Source organism: Trematomus bernacchii, unplaced genomic scaffold (genome assembly GCF_902827165.1).
Source record: "Trematomus bernacchii unplaced genomic scaffold, fTreBer1.1, whole genome shotgun sequence".
Lineage (NCBI taxonomy): Eukaryota > Metazoa > Chordata > Actinopteri > Perciformes > Nototheniidae > Trematomus > Trematomus bernacchii.
In genome coordinates this window covers 5008801-5026570 of record NW_022987567.1, presented here as the reverse complement: position 1 = coordinate 5026570, position 17770 = coordinate 5008801, and the positions used below count along the sequence as shown (strand labels likewise).

Sequence of the window (17770 nt, the reverse complement as noted above, 5' to 3'; positions counted from 1 at the left end):
AAGGTGGGCACTTTAATGTCATCTGGAGGTTAAACTCTAGATCGTCCTGCATCACTCGGAACCACTTTTTATCCCAGCATACATATTCATCCCAAAGTGATGGTTTCCATAACAATTCAGCTTCAAGACCTTGTGTGCCTCTTATCCCTGCGATCTTCCACTGTGGAGGGAGATAACAAGCAGCGTGGCACAGAAGATCGGAGAGCGCTGCGATAAGAGCTGCTCTGCGGAGCGGCAGATTAATGTGAATTGAAAAGCTGCTCTCAAGGCTGCGGTGAATTATTGACGACTAGGATGTAGGTGTGTTGATACTCCATGTGTGCTGTGTACTCTCAAGTCAGTTTATGACAGTATACAATGCTTACTGTGGATCAGTCTTAGCCTGTATCCAAACAGTGTACTGAAACTACTCTACTGTTCGTGAAGTGATGCATTTGAAAGTGCTCAACCACTTCAACATCACATATTGAATTGGGCATCATAAGGACATATGCAATGCCAATGTGATACAAGATGGCAACACTGTTGATAAGTTTATTTATTTTTGGTAGGTAGAATTGACACACTGCTGCTTCGTGTCCAAAATGGTTTTAACAGCAGGACATTTATGTTACTTGTTGCAGGTTTGGAGAAAAGTTATATATTAGTAAATGTTTATTATCAAGAGAGCTGCGTTTAACATTTTCCATGAAAGAACATTTACAAAATAGTTTGAGCATGTCGTCATTTAATTTTTTTAAGAAAGAAATTGTAATTTGTGCATCTCTGTTCCAAAAAGTGGAGACTTAAGATAAAGATTTTTCCCAACAGCCACAAAGTGAACCTGAGTAGCCAAAACACAGATGGTCAGCTGTGTGAATGTAACCATTGTAACTGAGTCAATGAGGAACTGATGTCATGCTTGTATCTTTTCTTTCTTTAGAAATTCACTTCCCTAACTTGACACTGACGGAAACAAAACCGTAGTATGAGTCCTTAACACAGAAACTACCAGGAGACGTTTGCATGAAACTCACACACTTTAGATTCCATTCCCAGCAGCCAAGTCATGTGCAACAGCTGGTCAAACAGTGCAGTGATGTAACAGCAATAGTCTCAGGTTTGAACTGCACGTACACAAGTGTAGCTATGACTGGAACTTAACACCACCACTTAAAAGCACACAGGCCCATGCAACACGTGCACACGTTTGATGACCTTCAGTTGACGGCCAACCTTTCAAGTGGAAACATGCACACACAGGTTGTACCATTTTATCTACACAAAAGAGACAAATGTCAGGAAGTTGACGAGTGTAAAGAGAGGGAGATCAAATGGCACAGCAGGCCTTTCAGTCACTCTGAGCTTCTTAGCAGGCAACCTCACTGATGTAGAACTTTTGGATTACAAAGGCGTGGAAATAAATGTTTAAAGAGGGAAAATTGTGATTTTGAAGAAAGGTTTCTCAGAAGAGGCCATAACTAAAAGGCGTGCATTGTTGTCATCTTTTAGATTTAGAGAGCATCACTGCAGGATTGTAAAGTCACAAATAATAATCTTAGTGTTTGGAAACCCCCAGAAAAATTATTTGAATTTAAAATGACCAAAACAAATTAAAAAGTGATCTGACTTTTTTTGTGACGTCTGAATAAATGCATGCTTGTTATGGTGACAAGTTAATTCTCTGCTAACCTACGTAATCCCAGAACGCTTGGATAACAGCTACTAGCAGATTCGGGACACAACACGGCTACATCCATTATCTGGGGGATAATGTTCGAATTAGATCCAGCAGCTCCTCATACTGCACTGTACCTCCTTTGTTTTTACTTTATAAAAAAGGTCTTGGCAACAGCAAACACACCGCCACCAGCTTAGAATAATGCTGGTGCTTAAGAGACTCCCCAAACGGCACCGCTCTCATGTTTTGGCAGACAGCGCCACACAGATCCCAATACAAGTGCAGCGGGATTTGCCCGGAGTCTAAGAAGCAGTGTTGTTTTCTGCCAGAGGGTAGAGATTTTATTTGTGCATTGTTTCAGGTTTCTGCACTCAACCTGCTGTGTTGACACACTGCAGCAAAAAGCAGAGGACTGCTCTGGGAAAACAGATGGAGTGTAACCCACACACACACACCTCTGCTTCCCCGGCAAATATCACCTCAAAAAGACTGAGTTGGACAGTGAGTGAGTCTCAGGTTATACTTCATATTACATGTCTGGCTCAAGTATTGTTTGTTTGCTATTATAACCAAAAAGTAAAGATACATTTGACACAACAAAACACCTGCGTGTGCCTTCCCAAACCAACCTAAGCCCTTTAATGTTAGGAAATAGTTGACAGCATGAATCTAGGAAATAAGTTATCTCTCTTACTGTGCAGCATTAGGTAACCCCATTAACAAGTGAAAGGTCAAACTATCAGCTTTCTAATAGACAGTTGTAACATGTGACAATACATAACAAGGATTTAAAAGGCTTTCAACTTAGGACCCAGAATGACATGCTAAGCTCTAAATATATCCACTGTGTAACCTTCTCTATTGATTTATTGCTTTACTCTTATCAGTCCGAGGCCCTCTGCTCAGCCTTTGCCAAGATTAAGAGCAGTTTCTACATGTTGCATCGTAGAGGATTTGCTGTATACATTTTATATTTCTCTAGAGATATGTATTCCCGCTTATTTTACATTGTCCATGGTTGTTAATCATATTTGTATTGTCCTTGTATATCTATGTGCCTGCTGTCATTTGTTAAACAAAGTGGTTTTTCTGAAGATATCTTAAACTATTACTCATTTTCTCTTTAACCATCGCTCCAATTGTACTCTTCTGTAAGTGCAAAGCTGACTTTTCTTTGATCGTTTTGGATAAACAGCAAGCATTCATTCGCTTTGTTTCATTGTAACGGCAACTCTGAAGGTTATATGTATGCTTTTTGTGGTAAAGCACCTGAGACAAACACTTGATTCTGATATGGACTGAATACACGAGCTGCTGACAGATGGTTGTCTTTTCTTCTGCTAAGACGCTTTGAAAAGTCTCAACCCTGCAGCGAGCCTCTCTTCCATCTCCCTCTCCTAAGTCCGCTTTTATCCAAGTACTTCTCTGCCTTTAGTTTGGGAATTGCCATGATGTTCAGTATTAACTTGGTGTACCATGGATGAAAAAACACTTTATAGTTGACTTACTAAAAAGAATTGCCTTAAGCATTCAGGAAGATTTCAGTTGGCAGTAAATATGAAACCAACATGTGTGATGAGGTGCCTTCATCTTCCCTGTGATGTTAATCTCTGCGCTTGAGGAGACGCCATAGTCCATTTGTGTTCGTAACGGCACGGTGAAGGCAGCGCAGGAGATGCGCTTATTAAAAACGACGTGTGTATAAACTTTCCTTCATCACTCATCTCTTTGATTCCAACGAGCACCTTGGGAAGACCTCCCATCATGGCTATACCATTTAAAGCTCAGCCGCTCTCCTCAGTTCCATTTAAACAACTTATTTATTTGACACGGCAGCTCACGGGAGGGGGACCCCCCCCCCCCCCCCCCCGCCTCCTTCACTGCTTTTAAGTGCCTCTTTGAGTTTCTGCAACCATGAGATCGAGCTAAAAACAGCAGGAAATCTCTGTTGGAAATGTTCAGACAAACTCGCAGCGGGTTTGCCAACTACGCCGAATCTCAACTTTCATACCGTTCTCTTTAAGAGAAGTGTTTTTGACATTAATGAGGGCAAACCAGACTATGAGAAGCTAGTTGTAACTACTAAATATGCTGTTGGCTAAATCAATGTCAGATCAATGGAGTATAGAAAGCCAAGAAAGAATACAAATTATAATATTGCCATATGACATGTAGTAGAGTAGAAGTATTAAGCAGCAAAACATGGACCTTTGAAAGAGTACTGTATCAAGATTATCAATAATGAGTTCCCATGCTCAAATTAGGATGTTTACCATGTAGACCTTCGTACAAACTCAGCTGAGATTGCTGTATCTTCCGAGGTTAATTTCTTATTTTGATGCATTTGAAAGATGCTTTGAAGGTAATACAAATATTTTGGATGAAACACCATCACCCTTTCACGATTAAATCATGAGTAATAACTTAAACCTGAAATAACTTCTCAATCTACTTCCACGTCCCAAACAAGTGAATTTATGTGGTCTGCTAAAATAAACTCAATACAAAGTGTGTCTTTGAAAGCAGTTATGAAAATGTAGTAAATTCTTAAAAATATCAAAGCTATGAAAACTCCCTTCAATATCTTATATATATATATATCAAGTCAGATTTGGTTCAGATTAAGTGATGTACTCACGGCAGATTTCTACGCTCTCGTCGGATCCGTCCTCGCAGTCCGGCTCCCCGTCGCAGTGCCATCGCTTCGGGACACATTGGCCGTTGCGACACACGAAGTCCACCTCCACACACGTCTTTCTGACTGGAGGATGAAAATAAATGGATTTATTATTAGACAGAGAAGAGGAGACAGAGATGGGAGACATGTTCTTTAATAACATTTCTCACATCTAACAAATAGAAACACAGAAATAATAGGAAGAGAAGGGGGAAGGAACAAAGCCATACTTCCACACGAATGAATATTCAATATAGTACACTGCCATGAGCCCTTTATCAGGTGAAAAGACACACGTTTTAAATGTTTCGCCTTAGTTGTGCAAAGCTCAAATTATTTCATAAACTTTTCTATGGAGATTTCGATGCCAATATTGAAATAAGTGGTTAATAATTTAGCCCATTCTCCTGGTTATGTTGGTCTTTTGCAAATCAATGTAACAAGACAAAGAACTAAAGATAACTCAAGCAAAAAAAAGGGTTCAATGCAAATTGAAAGTATTCCTGATGGTCCTTCAGGATGAGATCAGATGAGTCTTTCAAGAGGATTTGAGGGTCTTCCAAAGTGTCTTAAACCCCTCCAATCTCTGCACTTCCATGCAAGGCTTGAGTCTCTCCTTGAGGCTTTCCCTCAGTCTCTCAGACCAGAATACAAATATGCACCCAAGAAACAACCAAGTCCAAATTTGAACCACGACCGCAGCGGGCCTCATCAAGCTTGTTTTAGGAATTCATTTTGGATTCTCATCTTTCACACGTCTCAGATCTGTCCGAGTTGGAAGTCAAAGCAGCTCTGATCTCCCACCGAGTGAAAGACAGACCCTCAAATGCAACACGACGTCAGTGGCTGTGAGAGAGATGAAGAAGATTGTGGGTAGAGAACGCCGCTATCGTTTTAGTTCAAAAATCATCCCTTACTAACGTCAAGTCTTTTCCTTAGGGAAGTCCTGTTTGTTTATATTTAAGGGGGTCTTTTGCTTATTGAAATACATTTCCCAATATCGCCCTGCAGTACGATCAACTGTTCTTTTTGTCTCTCCTTCCCTTGCTTTCTCCTTGCTCATTTTCTGCACTTGTTCTTTCCTCCCTCCCAGTGTAATATGACCCAGATAGATGAGGGACAGGGAAAATGGAGAACGATATGAAATGTATTGGAGAAACACACAAATACACACTTCTGTCATATCCATATTTAGCTCCGCTCTATCTGCTGCCTTCCCGTCACCAGGTCATTCAGTCCCAAGGGATGCTGGGAAGTCTAGAGGGGCCAAGGGTTTAGATTGTCATGTGACATCTACGTGTGAAGAAGTGAGAACATGAGCCTTATGCTCTATGTAGTCTGTGGGCTCTTTATATATAGGGATATAAGTATAATAATAATGGAAATGTGTGCAGCAGACTGAAGATCTCATGCAGTGTCTAGCAAGTGATGTACGAGACATAAAACACTGGAAGCCATACTGAGATTAAACTAACCCCAAGTAAACATGGTCTATTTTTAATTGTGAGACCTAGGTTTAAATATTGTTCATTTACCGCAATGTACAGTAATGCTGCTTACAGTTAATTGCATAGCCAAGACAAGCTGGTGGAAAAGGAAGGCGGCTTAAAGAGGTAAACCGTGTATGCTGTGGTGCTCCATTAACCGGAAAGAAATAAACTACTGGCGGCTATCCCACCGTGTAAAAAGCTAATCTGGCTTCCTGTGATCTGACCTTTTAAGTCAGAATCCATTTCCAACTTAATTTAAATGTTGTTCTCTTTGGTAGGAATCATGCTCAAATGTAATTAAGTTGGATTGTTATCAAGTCGGACACACTCGAAGGCCACATTGAAAGTGTAAATACAATACAACCCCAGCCCACATACGGCACAGGAGTATCCGAAATGGCAAATGATCCACAGAGAAAGGGCAACAAAAGGAGGCGAGGACGTGGAGAGTGGTCAACCGGTAACTGCCAGGGCACAGTCCTGTTTGGTATTGGAAACAACATTTGCAAATCCTGAGATCGCCAGGGTAGTAAAAAAAAAGTATGTGTTCATAGTTATGAAGGCACATAGTCACCCAGTTGATTCAGAGGAATAGCATATATCAGGCATTCGACACACACACACAACTTGTTAGCAGGATCAATTGATTGCTGGTTTGTTAGACATGTCGTTAGACACTGAGGTTGATTGTTTGTGAATGAAATAATCACTTACTGTCAAGTGAACACAAAAACATTCCCTTGCAATCATCTGTTGTTTTGTTTGATTTTCTATCATTTCAAGTTTCAAGGCTTTTCTTGTAAAGTGTGCATAGCTACAGTGTAGTTATGACAATGAAAATCTTAGATGACAGGCTCCTCCAACAGCGCAACACAATAATACTGATAAAATAGTACAAGTAAATCAAATAGAATAGAAACAGAATATGATAGAAACTGTGCAGAATAGTCAATATACAGTAATTGGAATATCGATATATACATGATATATGTGAGTTGCAAACAGATGAATGTTATGCATGTTCTTTCAAAAGTTCAGGTGTTTAACATTCTTATGGCCTGTGGGATTTGTGCAGATGTGCGTGCCCAGCGGTCTTAGTGATGTAGTACTTTGTGCTGAAATGCAGCGTGTTTAGCATCTTACCACAGGAGTTCTCATCACTGCCGTCGGTGCAGTCCTCGTCTCCATCGCACTGCCAGACGGACGGGATGCAGCGACCGTTCCCACACTGAAACTGGCTGGCCTCACATTCTGTCTTAGTACCTGCAGGGGAAGACACACACAGAGGGGGGAATTAGGAACGTGTTTATAGTCCCTAATGCTTTCATAATTTACCGTTTGCTTAGATATCATTCGTTTAGTTTAAGCAAGAGTCCCTGCGGTGCTGCAATTTAAAAACAATTTGTTTTAAACAGTGCTCACTCAGAGCAGACCTCAGCCATTACTGTGGAGATAGCTTCATGCTGGACTTTGAGAGAAAGCCCAGTTCTTTTGGACTCTTGACTGACTTGCAATTTTACAACTGTAACTCTCCTACACCACAACAATGAAGGGATTGCAGTGACATGCTCAAGCTCTTTTTGTGCAAGTCATGACTCTGATCTAAAACAGTGTAGTCCTCAGTATACATCCCCGTAAACATGAACATGAGAGAAAACACATCTTTAAATCTAACGTGTTTGAGCACTTGAAACACACTCTAGACGTCTGATCTTACATCCCACTGTTTGCATTTTAAATTGAAGATGAAGTGCCATCAATATTTTATAAAGAAGAACTAAACTTTGGTGACCTGAACATGTCAACTGGGTAGCATCTGTTCAGCTGTCGTATGAAGGACATCAGATTTGCAAAAAAACTGACGTTGAGGAAAAAAAGAACCTAGTATGACTTCTTTCTCCATTATCCAAAACTATGTAATCCGATACGCCTGAATGATTTAATGAAATGATGAGGCCGATAGTAACGTCCCAGAGTCAGAAGCTTACAAGTGAAGAAAATAAACTGTCAGATTTATTCAGCACTGTAGATCAACCATATTTAGGTCGAGAGGGAATACAAATAAAATGTTGGTCCCGCTGAGAAAAGCCACTCGCATACACACACCGAGAAGAACTGAAACTTCACTCATCATTTAATCAACTGACAGAATCTTAAATCGTTTTAAAAAGAGATTAAATTAAGTTATTTTCAAGCAAGCATGACAGTTTGCTCCAGCCTCTCTCGTCTCTACAGCAGTTGTCTTAATGACTTGTAACTATAGTTCGGACCAAACGAGGGACTGTGTTTGTTTGGGCTCCAACCGTTTCAATGGGAGGTTTTTGACCCAATAACTGATAAGATATTAATGTGGGATTAATACATCAACTCTTTAATAGCGTTTCTTACATTGCACTTTAGACTCCCAATTGATTTTCCAATCCGTTTAGGCGTATAACTATGGAGTCAAAGACTACACAGCGAGTCAGTTATAAACACTGAAGTGAAATCTGAGTTCATAATAACCAGAGGATTGTTTACCACTGGAGTTATAGGCCTTGATTCAAAAGGCTTTAGATCAGTTATTTTGAAAAGAATGCAAGGAGACTGGATGATGATTACATAAATCAATCAAATCAATGCAGCTAATAGAGAGCTACCTAGTTGTCTCATGAGGGCTAGAAACCATTAGTCTTCATTCATGAAATGTGCATGCCAATCACCTGCAAGCCAGCTTCGGAGCAAGTGTTTTAAAATCAACTCCATCATCTCCCAATGAGGTGCTATGCTATCACTATCGAGTCTATGACTGAAGACATCCATAAATGCCGGTACCATCTGATGCCATGTTCACAGAGAAGAGCTGCTCTGATGGACATGTCTCTTATGGGAAGCTGATTGCCTTTAAAACAAATAAATAAAAGTAGGAAGACCTTGGCGGTATTGACGACTACAGGGCTTGAAATAAATCTGTATGACCTTGACGACTGCTTTAATTGTGGCTACAGTACGTGTCTGTTTAGGTGGGTTAATGGAGCACGGTGATGATAGGAGCACAGGAGAGGTTGCAGATGCATCGCTGAACCATTGCAAGGTCAACTATTCTTCATAAAGTGTCTCTGTAAAAACTTTGAATGCTGTTTGCTAAATGAAAGACACTTTTCAGCTCTAAGGGATTGCAGGCATTCACCACAGGATTTGAATCTCATCAGATTATAATAAGCCTCCAAAACCTGCATTTAGTACATAAAACATGACTGAAGGAATCTGTTTAACGGTTATCAACTCCTTTTTGGTTGGAGGATACGAGTCCAATATATTCAAAGCAAGGGAGGAGGTCAATATGCAGCCAACAGCCTGCAGACTTCCATTCAACCATGACTACACCAGCTGTACTTGCAGCAATGTCCTGGTATAGTATAGAGAATCGCTGACCTTTCATCCACAATAACCACAATCAAAGCATTGGATCACAGCCTATTCGCCTGCATTTTCAAAAACGCAGTGAGCAAACAAATAACCGCTGACCTACAGAAAGACTTGAACACTTGGTGATTGGAAAACACATTTTAGAGGGAGGGGCAATAAGCCTCTCGCATGTCAGTTTTGTGTGTGATTAATTGTCAGCAGCCATAGTTCACCGATCTACCCGGTTATGAAACAAGCACACATACAGATTGCTCAAACTAGAAGACTTCCTTGGAAACCTAACTTATTTCACAAGGTTTCATAAATGAGACAACAAACTGAAAATCTGACTAGACCAAGACATTTCCTGGGAAAAGAGGAAACAGACAAATGACTAAAAAATAAGTTATTTTTCTGCCTGCAGTGGGATTAACGAATTCACTAACATTTTTTAAAAGAAAGGCCAATGTTACATTAGTGAATGAAAGTAAAGTTTTGCAAGCTGTTGAGCAGAGTATCCCACTGTTAGAGTTTGTTACCAACACACTAGTGCAACAACCTGCTTAAAAAAACATCACTCCATATAAACCTGTATTGTTCAAAATGACTGCTAAATCCATAATAAAATCACCCAGTAACATTGCTGGGACCTTTTGCAGTATTTACTTCATTTCACTTTGAAACCACTGACTCCAGTCGTGATGCATAAGCATAATAACCCTGAAACATATTAGAAAAGTCAGAGGTAAACACAACAGTCCTGAGGGAAACAGTTAACAGAAACAGTAACAGTCCTGACTCATCATCAGCCTGACCTACTGCTCTCTGCTGCTGACGAACATGTAATGCTGACGGAGGCAGAGCAGGAACGATCAGAGAGCCTCAGGCGCAGTAACTGCTGAGTCCTGTGTTGATCAAAAACAAACCACCATCTCAACTACATCAGTATCATAACACAGGACCAGCAGGGTTTCAGATGAGACAAAGTCAGCTTGTAAAAGTTTGGATTTAATCCTGATCAAAATATAAGTAAACAAGAAATCTGACCAGGCCTTCAACGTCATCTTTCAATACTTCACTTAGAAAGTATTGCTACATGTGATGATCTCTTTATACATTTCTCAAACGGCAGACGTGGAAAGATTTTCCTTAAACTGCAAACTGATAAAGGTCTAATCACTGATTCTTCTCTGAAATCCAACTGTTTTCTAATGGCTTGTCAACAGACAGACTTATAGGATTCTTAAAATATTGACAAACAGTTAAAAAGAATGTGTTTTTAAAACTAGTGGAATAAGCAGAGTTTACGGATATTCGCCAAACTAAAAAACATAAAAGGTGTACATTTAAATTACCAGAATGATATGTTAGGTTAGGTTACTGACATTTCCAATAAAGCCAATGTTACCAGATTAAGCTCCTTGAGTACAGATCATGTACACATGAGCAGTTTTCTGAAATCATGGCCACCATTGGTTTTACAAAAAGAATCAAGCGGTTGATTGAACATCAGTTTCTTGAAAGTCGGTATTATCCATCACATTTAACATTCATTCTGAATAAATGTGTGCCAAAGTTACATTAATAATGTAGATTGCAAATCGCAACCAATTCAAGACACTCCTGCATTACCAATTAATGTGAATGCAACATTGGCACTTTGAGAGCACCCATCACCTCCGCTAACCAATATCCTCCTTGGGGAGGACACCCTGTACCGAAAATACATCCAGAAATCTATAAACTGCACACTTTGCAAAAGGGTCTACTGCAGAGTAAATTCAATATGATAGGTCCCGTGTTAAAATGGGCTGCTACACCACTGTGTTTAGTTTCTGTAAGGTTGTATTCTCTGGGGTTACTATCCTGGTGTCTCTACAGAAGCATTGACTTGCTGTCTGGGAAACTGCACACCCTGCACTTTGATCCAATCAGTACAATAACAGACTTCAATAGGAGCCTGAAGTATATAAACCTGTACAAGAGTATGCTCCCTTTTCCCTGCAGCGTCAGACTCAATTTCAGCTGACATTTAAAGTCTGAACTGTACAACGCTACCACATTATAAAAAGAACGCTTTCCCCACTTTGTCTTGCAAATGCATGAAAAAACACAACCGCTTCAATCCCCTCAATATCCTTTGTGTGCCTAATCTGTTGTCCTATTGCATACATCACTGCAAGAATAGTTCATGACGACAAAGAACACATAACCTTAGATTTGAGAGAGCCAGAAAGAGGCAATATTTCTCCCTTGGCTATACTGTAGAGTAAGTTTCTATTAATGAAGGAAAAAAAAGGTTTTTAATACACGTTTGGCTTATTTTTCTCCAGTTGGTCAAACAGCAAATCCTACTCTCAGAAGAAGTGTTGTGATAACCCACATTGTGATTTGAATTTTCCCAAAACTGCTTTATATTTCTCATTTTGACTCAAAAGACAATCACAGAATCTTGAAATAAGATAGATTTTTTCCTGAAAGTAGAACTAAGTAAGTACACCACCCAAGTCACTGTGTAGATAAAATCAAAATACTTTACACCGGAGGAGGATTAGGTTTGTGACAATTCCATTCCATTTATTTTAGAATATAATAAAATATATATACACAGAATAAACATCGGTTAAAAAATGCGAAATAATAAAATAAAAAAAATATTTATATGAACAAAAAGGTGTATTTTAACTTGAAGAGCCAATTATCTTGATACAGCTATTAACTGAAGGCGAGGGCTTAAAGGCAGATTATTTCCCAGGATGATTCTTCACCTGCTTGTTCTCCTCGTGGGATAACAGACTCAACAGGCGTGGAGCTGCAACGAGCCGTCTACCTCCCAAAATAGTAGATCATTGTGCGCTGTATAAACGCTGCCACACTGGAGGTCATGGTAATGCAATTTTCCCCAGTAACAGAAATGGTTGCAGTGTACTCCCCCTCCTCCCTCTGTCCACCACTCCGCCCACTTCAAGAAACAAGCGCACACCCACCCCCCTCATAAAGCTGAGGATCTGGGTCTAGCATGCTATCACAGTAACCGTGGAGGAAAAATAACATCCATTTTAATCAGGCCAGTGAAGCTGCTGCTGCCGTGCTGGTCCCCATCTCATAAGCGTTACGTATTGTTCAAATAGGCTCACATTCTCAATCTGTAGGCAAGTGCATGCGTGTTTGCTGCTCAAAATGAGAAATATGTAGTGTGACAATGCTACAGTGAGTGTGTGCACATTACATGCACTAGTTTTGATTCAATTTCTTTCAAAAAGGCCATTTTCCATGTTAGGTAGGGCTTTCTGGAGACTGAAATCTGTGCCAGATAAAAGCAGCCAAACACAGCTCTGCATTTATGAGCTGTTTTAATTTAGCCAATGCGTGCAAACTACTGCTTAAGTGATTAGACACTGCATTAATACAATTACGTCATGTATGCAATGTATTCTATGTACCTTGGGCCAGAAAAAGCCTTTTACAATATCAGCAATTACTTTAGTCCTGACCCAGGACTGTCATACTACATCACATTCTTGAAAATGTATGTCCAACAACTCAGATACTGAGTCACTGAACAATCAATTAAATTAGTTACAGTTATAACAAACTCATTAGATTACGCCTATCTTAATAGCAACCCATGGTGGGAGCAAATAACAAAGGAGAAGTTCAGTTAACACACGTGATAATATTTGCCAAATAAACGCCTATTCAATTTACTGTAAAGACAAACCATGTCTTTTTCACTAAGCAAAAAGTGTCCAAGTATGTTAATCATTGCTGAAATAACTGGTTCATTTTGCTCTCAAGTCAGGCAATTCAAAATAAACAATTTCTAATAGCTTTAGGCAACTGATAAATAAAATAAAAACAGCTGCTCCAGATTATCACACAACGGTTTCATAATTTAAAATAAATCTCACATGGTCAGAGCCTAAGTTTCTTTAAGTTGCTTGCCTTGTTTAGAATACATCCATGTGTTTAAAATTCTCCATATTTATTTATATACAGCATTACACAGTATCTTTATTTGACTCAACTGTATTTAAAATGTTACATTGTTATTTATTCTTATCCTACTTTACATGTATATGGTTGACTTATTTATGCATTTAGTTGCTCCATGGTGACTTGCACCATTTCTTTTCTCGTGCACCATTTTTATTGGTTTGATGTCTTAAGCATATTGTATGTTGCACTGTTGGAGACTTAAGATTGCCAAAACTAGGCTGTAGCTATTGTGCATAAAGCCTGTGAATTGAATGTTCTTGTTCTACAACCAATGGTCTAAATCCAAAGACATAAAAAAACGACATAAAGAGAAACTTACATTTCCTGAACACATTTATAAATATCAAAACGTATGGTATGTGATATCAGTAGTTTCAGCTAATGCTGTACCATTTCCACCAGTATGTAACTTAAGCTCTGCTCATAATTAGACCCTGATTGAAATCACCTGTGCTCGATAATTGGCCAGTCACTCCTCAGCCTCCATGCACTCAGCTGCTTCTTCTCTTGTCGTTTTATCGCTCTATTTCAATTCACTGTAATCCCCTTTCTTCCCCCTGCCACCCCTCTCTCTCTCTGTGTGTCGGATTCCACTTCAGGAATAAATAAATAAATTATCCATCTCGCTGGGGGTGGTGACGGTAAAAGAGAATCCCACAGTGGAAGTGAAAGAGAAATCAGGACACGCACAGACGCCAACACAGTATAAGAAGCAGGGGTTTATTCGTGAGGGCTGCGTGTGTTAAAGGGGACGTTAATTGACCGCAGGGCTAATTGGCCCTAAATGAGAAGCGACAAGCAGTTTCTGTACAGCAGGCAACACAAACCACCCGGGCCCCTCCATCCTCCTTTCCCTTTCATTACCAAAGATATTGAGCCAATACACTCAAGCTAGATGTAAATGCAAATACATCCCTGAATTATACATTTCCAGCACAAAGAGCCGTAAATGCCTCGCGTTCGACCCACATTTACGCTATTTAAAAAGGGGGTTATTAGCTAAGGACAATATGGACTAGCCCAAGGTGTAGCACGTTAATTCCTTCAAGCAGAAGCCAAGACAGGTGTAGCTTAAGCTCGGTAATGTTAGCTAACCACACGGGATAGTGCGTATTTCCCCCAGATTCCATACACACTTGCAATAACACACGCCAAGCTAATCAATAACTAATTGGAAGAAGAACACATCCCCTTTCTTCAAGTGCATTTAAAGCACACGGCAAGCAGAAAATACATTGTTTTGACCCCAAATGAACATAATTGAAATGGTTTATTTGGTAAGAATAAGCAGCAAGGTGGACTAGCCCAAGGTGTAGCACGGTAATTTCTTCAAGACAGGTGTTCAGCTCGGTAATGTTAGCTAACCTCACAGGATACAGTGCGCCTTATTCCCAACAAAAACCCACTTAAAACCCACCGAGGACACGACTTACCGTGGACGTTCATGCAGTGCTGGAGACATGTTAGCAGCAGAAGGACTCCCGGTGTATAAGTGACCATTTCTCGCAGTGTACCGTTGCTAGCTGAGCGCTCGCGGGCTGCCTCGATCCTGCTTGCCTTTTCTTGCTGGCTCGCGCTGGCCTGCTTCGTCTTTGATTCTGCCTGTCCACGCGCAAACTACACATACACACACGAGCGCTCCTACACAGTCACAGAGAGCAGAACAGACGGCCGCTCAAGCAGACACCACCGACCGATCAGCAGCACGCGCTGCTCACAACTGAAGTAAACGGAGGCGTCCGAGGCTCACACCACGCGCCTTTTGATCTCGTCCTACAACCACGCGCCGCGGGGGCCGTTCGGGCTACGGTTCACTCCCCTCGAGCTGAAATCCATTTCTTAAAGTGGACGGTAACGAGTGGCCCCGGTAACCGTTTCTGTTAGTGGTGCTACACTGCCTGTCACAGCTGAGGAGGATTTTGTTTCCCTCCTTCAGTATACGCTGCGTCTTGGAACAATGTTAACTCTTCACTATCCACATGAAATAATAACATATAGCCAATAAATATGTTATGTATAATAATAACATGTATGGATGGATGTAGGTAGGCTAATAATAATAACAATCATAATAATAACAGCAACAAAAACAAAAACAATAACAATACTGATAATAAGGACATCAATACTATGAATAATACTTGTATGAACAGTATAATACATATTCTTAGTATTATTATTAATTACATAATATCATCATTTGCATGTATAAGTCTACATTTAAAAAGACAACAAATAAACAAAATACAATAATAATATTTAGTATATTATTATAATGAATAATAATAGTAATAATGAATAATAATTATAATTTGCAGATATAAGTCTACACTCATTTGTTTTATGGTGATTGGCTCATATTGAAAATCAATACACTTTAACAAAATAGCAGCAATACAGTGTACTGTAGTGTTATTGCATTCTTACACTCCATTAGAAACAGGAGTTGTTTTGTATTAATACATCCAGTTATTTTCTGAAACGTGATAAACTGCAGGTGTGATGAGGAAAGTGTAAAACAGGTGTACTGTACAGGTGAGGGGGGGGGGGGGTCAGGTGCCTGGAGGGTTAGGACATCTAGTGGACGTTTCAAGGATGGCAGGTCAGTGGAGAGAGAAAACAGAAAGGTGTGTATCACAGAGAGATCTTTAAACATATTCCAGAAAGGATCAGTGGCGAATTGTCATTAGGGGCAGGTGCCCAGCCCCACCTGGTGTCAGCAGAAAGTAATGAAAATAATAATTCCAAAAATATGCAAAAAATATATATGTTAAAATATATTTTAAGATCATGTTTAGTCGTCTGATTCGTCTGTACAGTGCATTGCTGTTTTAGTCTGCGTTCTTCTAATTAGTGTCCACAGTGTGCCTATTGAGCCGTGCTGAGCGATGTGGGGCAAGCCCCTCTCTCTGCTGTCAAAGTGAATGGTTAGTACTCAGAGTATTTTTCTATTCAATGTGTGCGGCAAAAAAAAAAATCACCAGTGGGGCAAAGTGCTGGCAACCCCACCAAAACGTCATCTCATAGTTCAGAGCTGATTGGCTGTAAATACGTGTGCCGCGAAAAGTGTTGTGAAGAGGAGACGAGAGAGAGCAGCGTATAGCGATTCAAATCAGTAAAACGGAAAGAAAACGAATGAAGTTGACCATCTACTTCAGTTTTGGTAAGTTCATCTTATGTCATATCTTTTGTTGATCTTCTGTGGTTTTTTTAAATCCCCCCCCCCCTCCCCCCCCTCTCTCTCTCTCTCTCTATCGGAACCATGGATAGCCTACAGCTATTTGTTTACGTGTTTAAAAAAGCACCAGAAGCTTATACACATCTAAGTTGTTCGTGCCCCACCACTTTTGAAAATATAAAAACGCCACTGGAAAGGATACCTACATTTCTCCATCAGGTATAATCTTTTTTATCCAGCTGGGAAAAGGCATAATTACCTGAAGCTCATCAGTCAACAGGACAAAATTACTGAAAGTGAAATGGCAACTAAAGAAGGAACGTACCCAGCGGATCAATCACACCATATGTAAAGTATTTGTTTTTGCAGATAATTTGAAGTGAATACCAAATCGTGCAACCAAATTCATCTCTTACGTCTGTCTGATGCAATATCTCCATATTTTGATCATCAGCAAGCCTTTGGCTGCTTCAGATCGCTGTTTGCTGCCAGGTTTCAGAGGCTCTCCTCAGTTCTTATCAGAGGACTGAACATCATCTTCACTGATGGCTGATGGCTGCTGATGCACCCTGAGGCTCCTTCTGTCCCAGATTTCTCAAATTCCCTAAAAAAAGGCTCCCACACAATCCATAATTCTGACTCTGTGTCTTCCAGTCACCTCACAACGCACACACACAGATAGCCGATCTAATGGTTGGAATCCAGCCTCTCATGAAATACAACTGTGGAAAATCATGATATGCAGGCTATCCAGCAGGAACCTGAACAGTGCAGATGGCTAAAAGAATTAAAATCCATGATTTCAAAACTAAAGAATGATTTACAGATTTGAAAAGACAACAAGTATAGGGTTTTCTGTTTTCCCATGGCAAAACATGATCATTTCTTATAAGGGGCAGGGTTGTTACACATTCAATTAATCAGTAGAATAATAAAATGATGAAAAATTGACAACAGAAAAAGCAATAGGGAAAAGAATAAGACAAAAATAAAGGGATACAAATGAATACATATAACCTCCTGGGACCCAGCCCATTGACAAATATCCACTGTAGTGGACATTTTGTTAACATGCATCTCCTTTTGAGCTACTCTATCAATCTCTGCTGTTTTGTACAGAGGACATCCTGGGCTTTCCAGTGATATGTCATTGGTTAAAATGGCATGCTGGGAAGTTCCTCTTTCTTTTCATCCAAAATGGCTGGCATACCAAAAACAAATGTTATAGAAGCAGGAGGAGAAGTCAAATATTGTAGAATAATTGTTATTTTTAACATGAAAATCATATATGTTCTTGTTTATGAACATGTGAGGAACTATATAATTAGTTCTGAAAGCAATTCAGTAACAGCTCTTTTATAAATGTCCATTCTAGTGGA

At 39.9% G+C, this 17770-nt stretch overlaps 1 protein-coding gene across 3 annotated transcripts in view; it reads right to left on the bottom strand.

The window, feature by feature from the left end:
- Positions 1 to 15083, bottom strand: part of vldlr (very low density lipoprotein receptor) — a 41804-nt gene extending 26721 nt beyond the window's left edge. Inside the window, exons 1-3 of one of the 3 annotated variants that reach the window (XM_034125916.1) lie at positions 14647 to 15083; positions 6971 to 7090; positions 4299 to 4421 (exon numbers count right to left, since the gene is read on the bottom strand). In XM_034125916.1, coding sequence (XP_033981807.1) covers positions 4299 to 4421; positions 6971 to 7090; positions 14647 to 14713 — 310 coding nt within the window. In that variant the 5' untranslated portion in view covers positions 14714 to 15083. The remainder of the gene's footprint in view (positions 1 to 4298; positions 4422 to 6970; positions 7091 to 14646) is intronic. The other 2 variants (XM_034125918.1, XM_034125917.1) reach the window with 2 other exon arrangements.
- Between the last annotated feature and the right edge of the window lie 2687 nt (positions 15084 to 17770).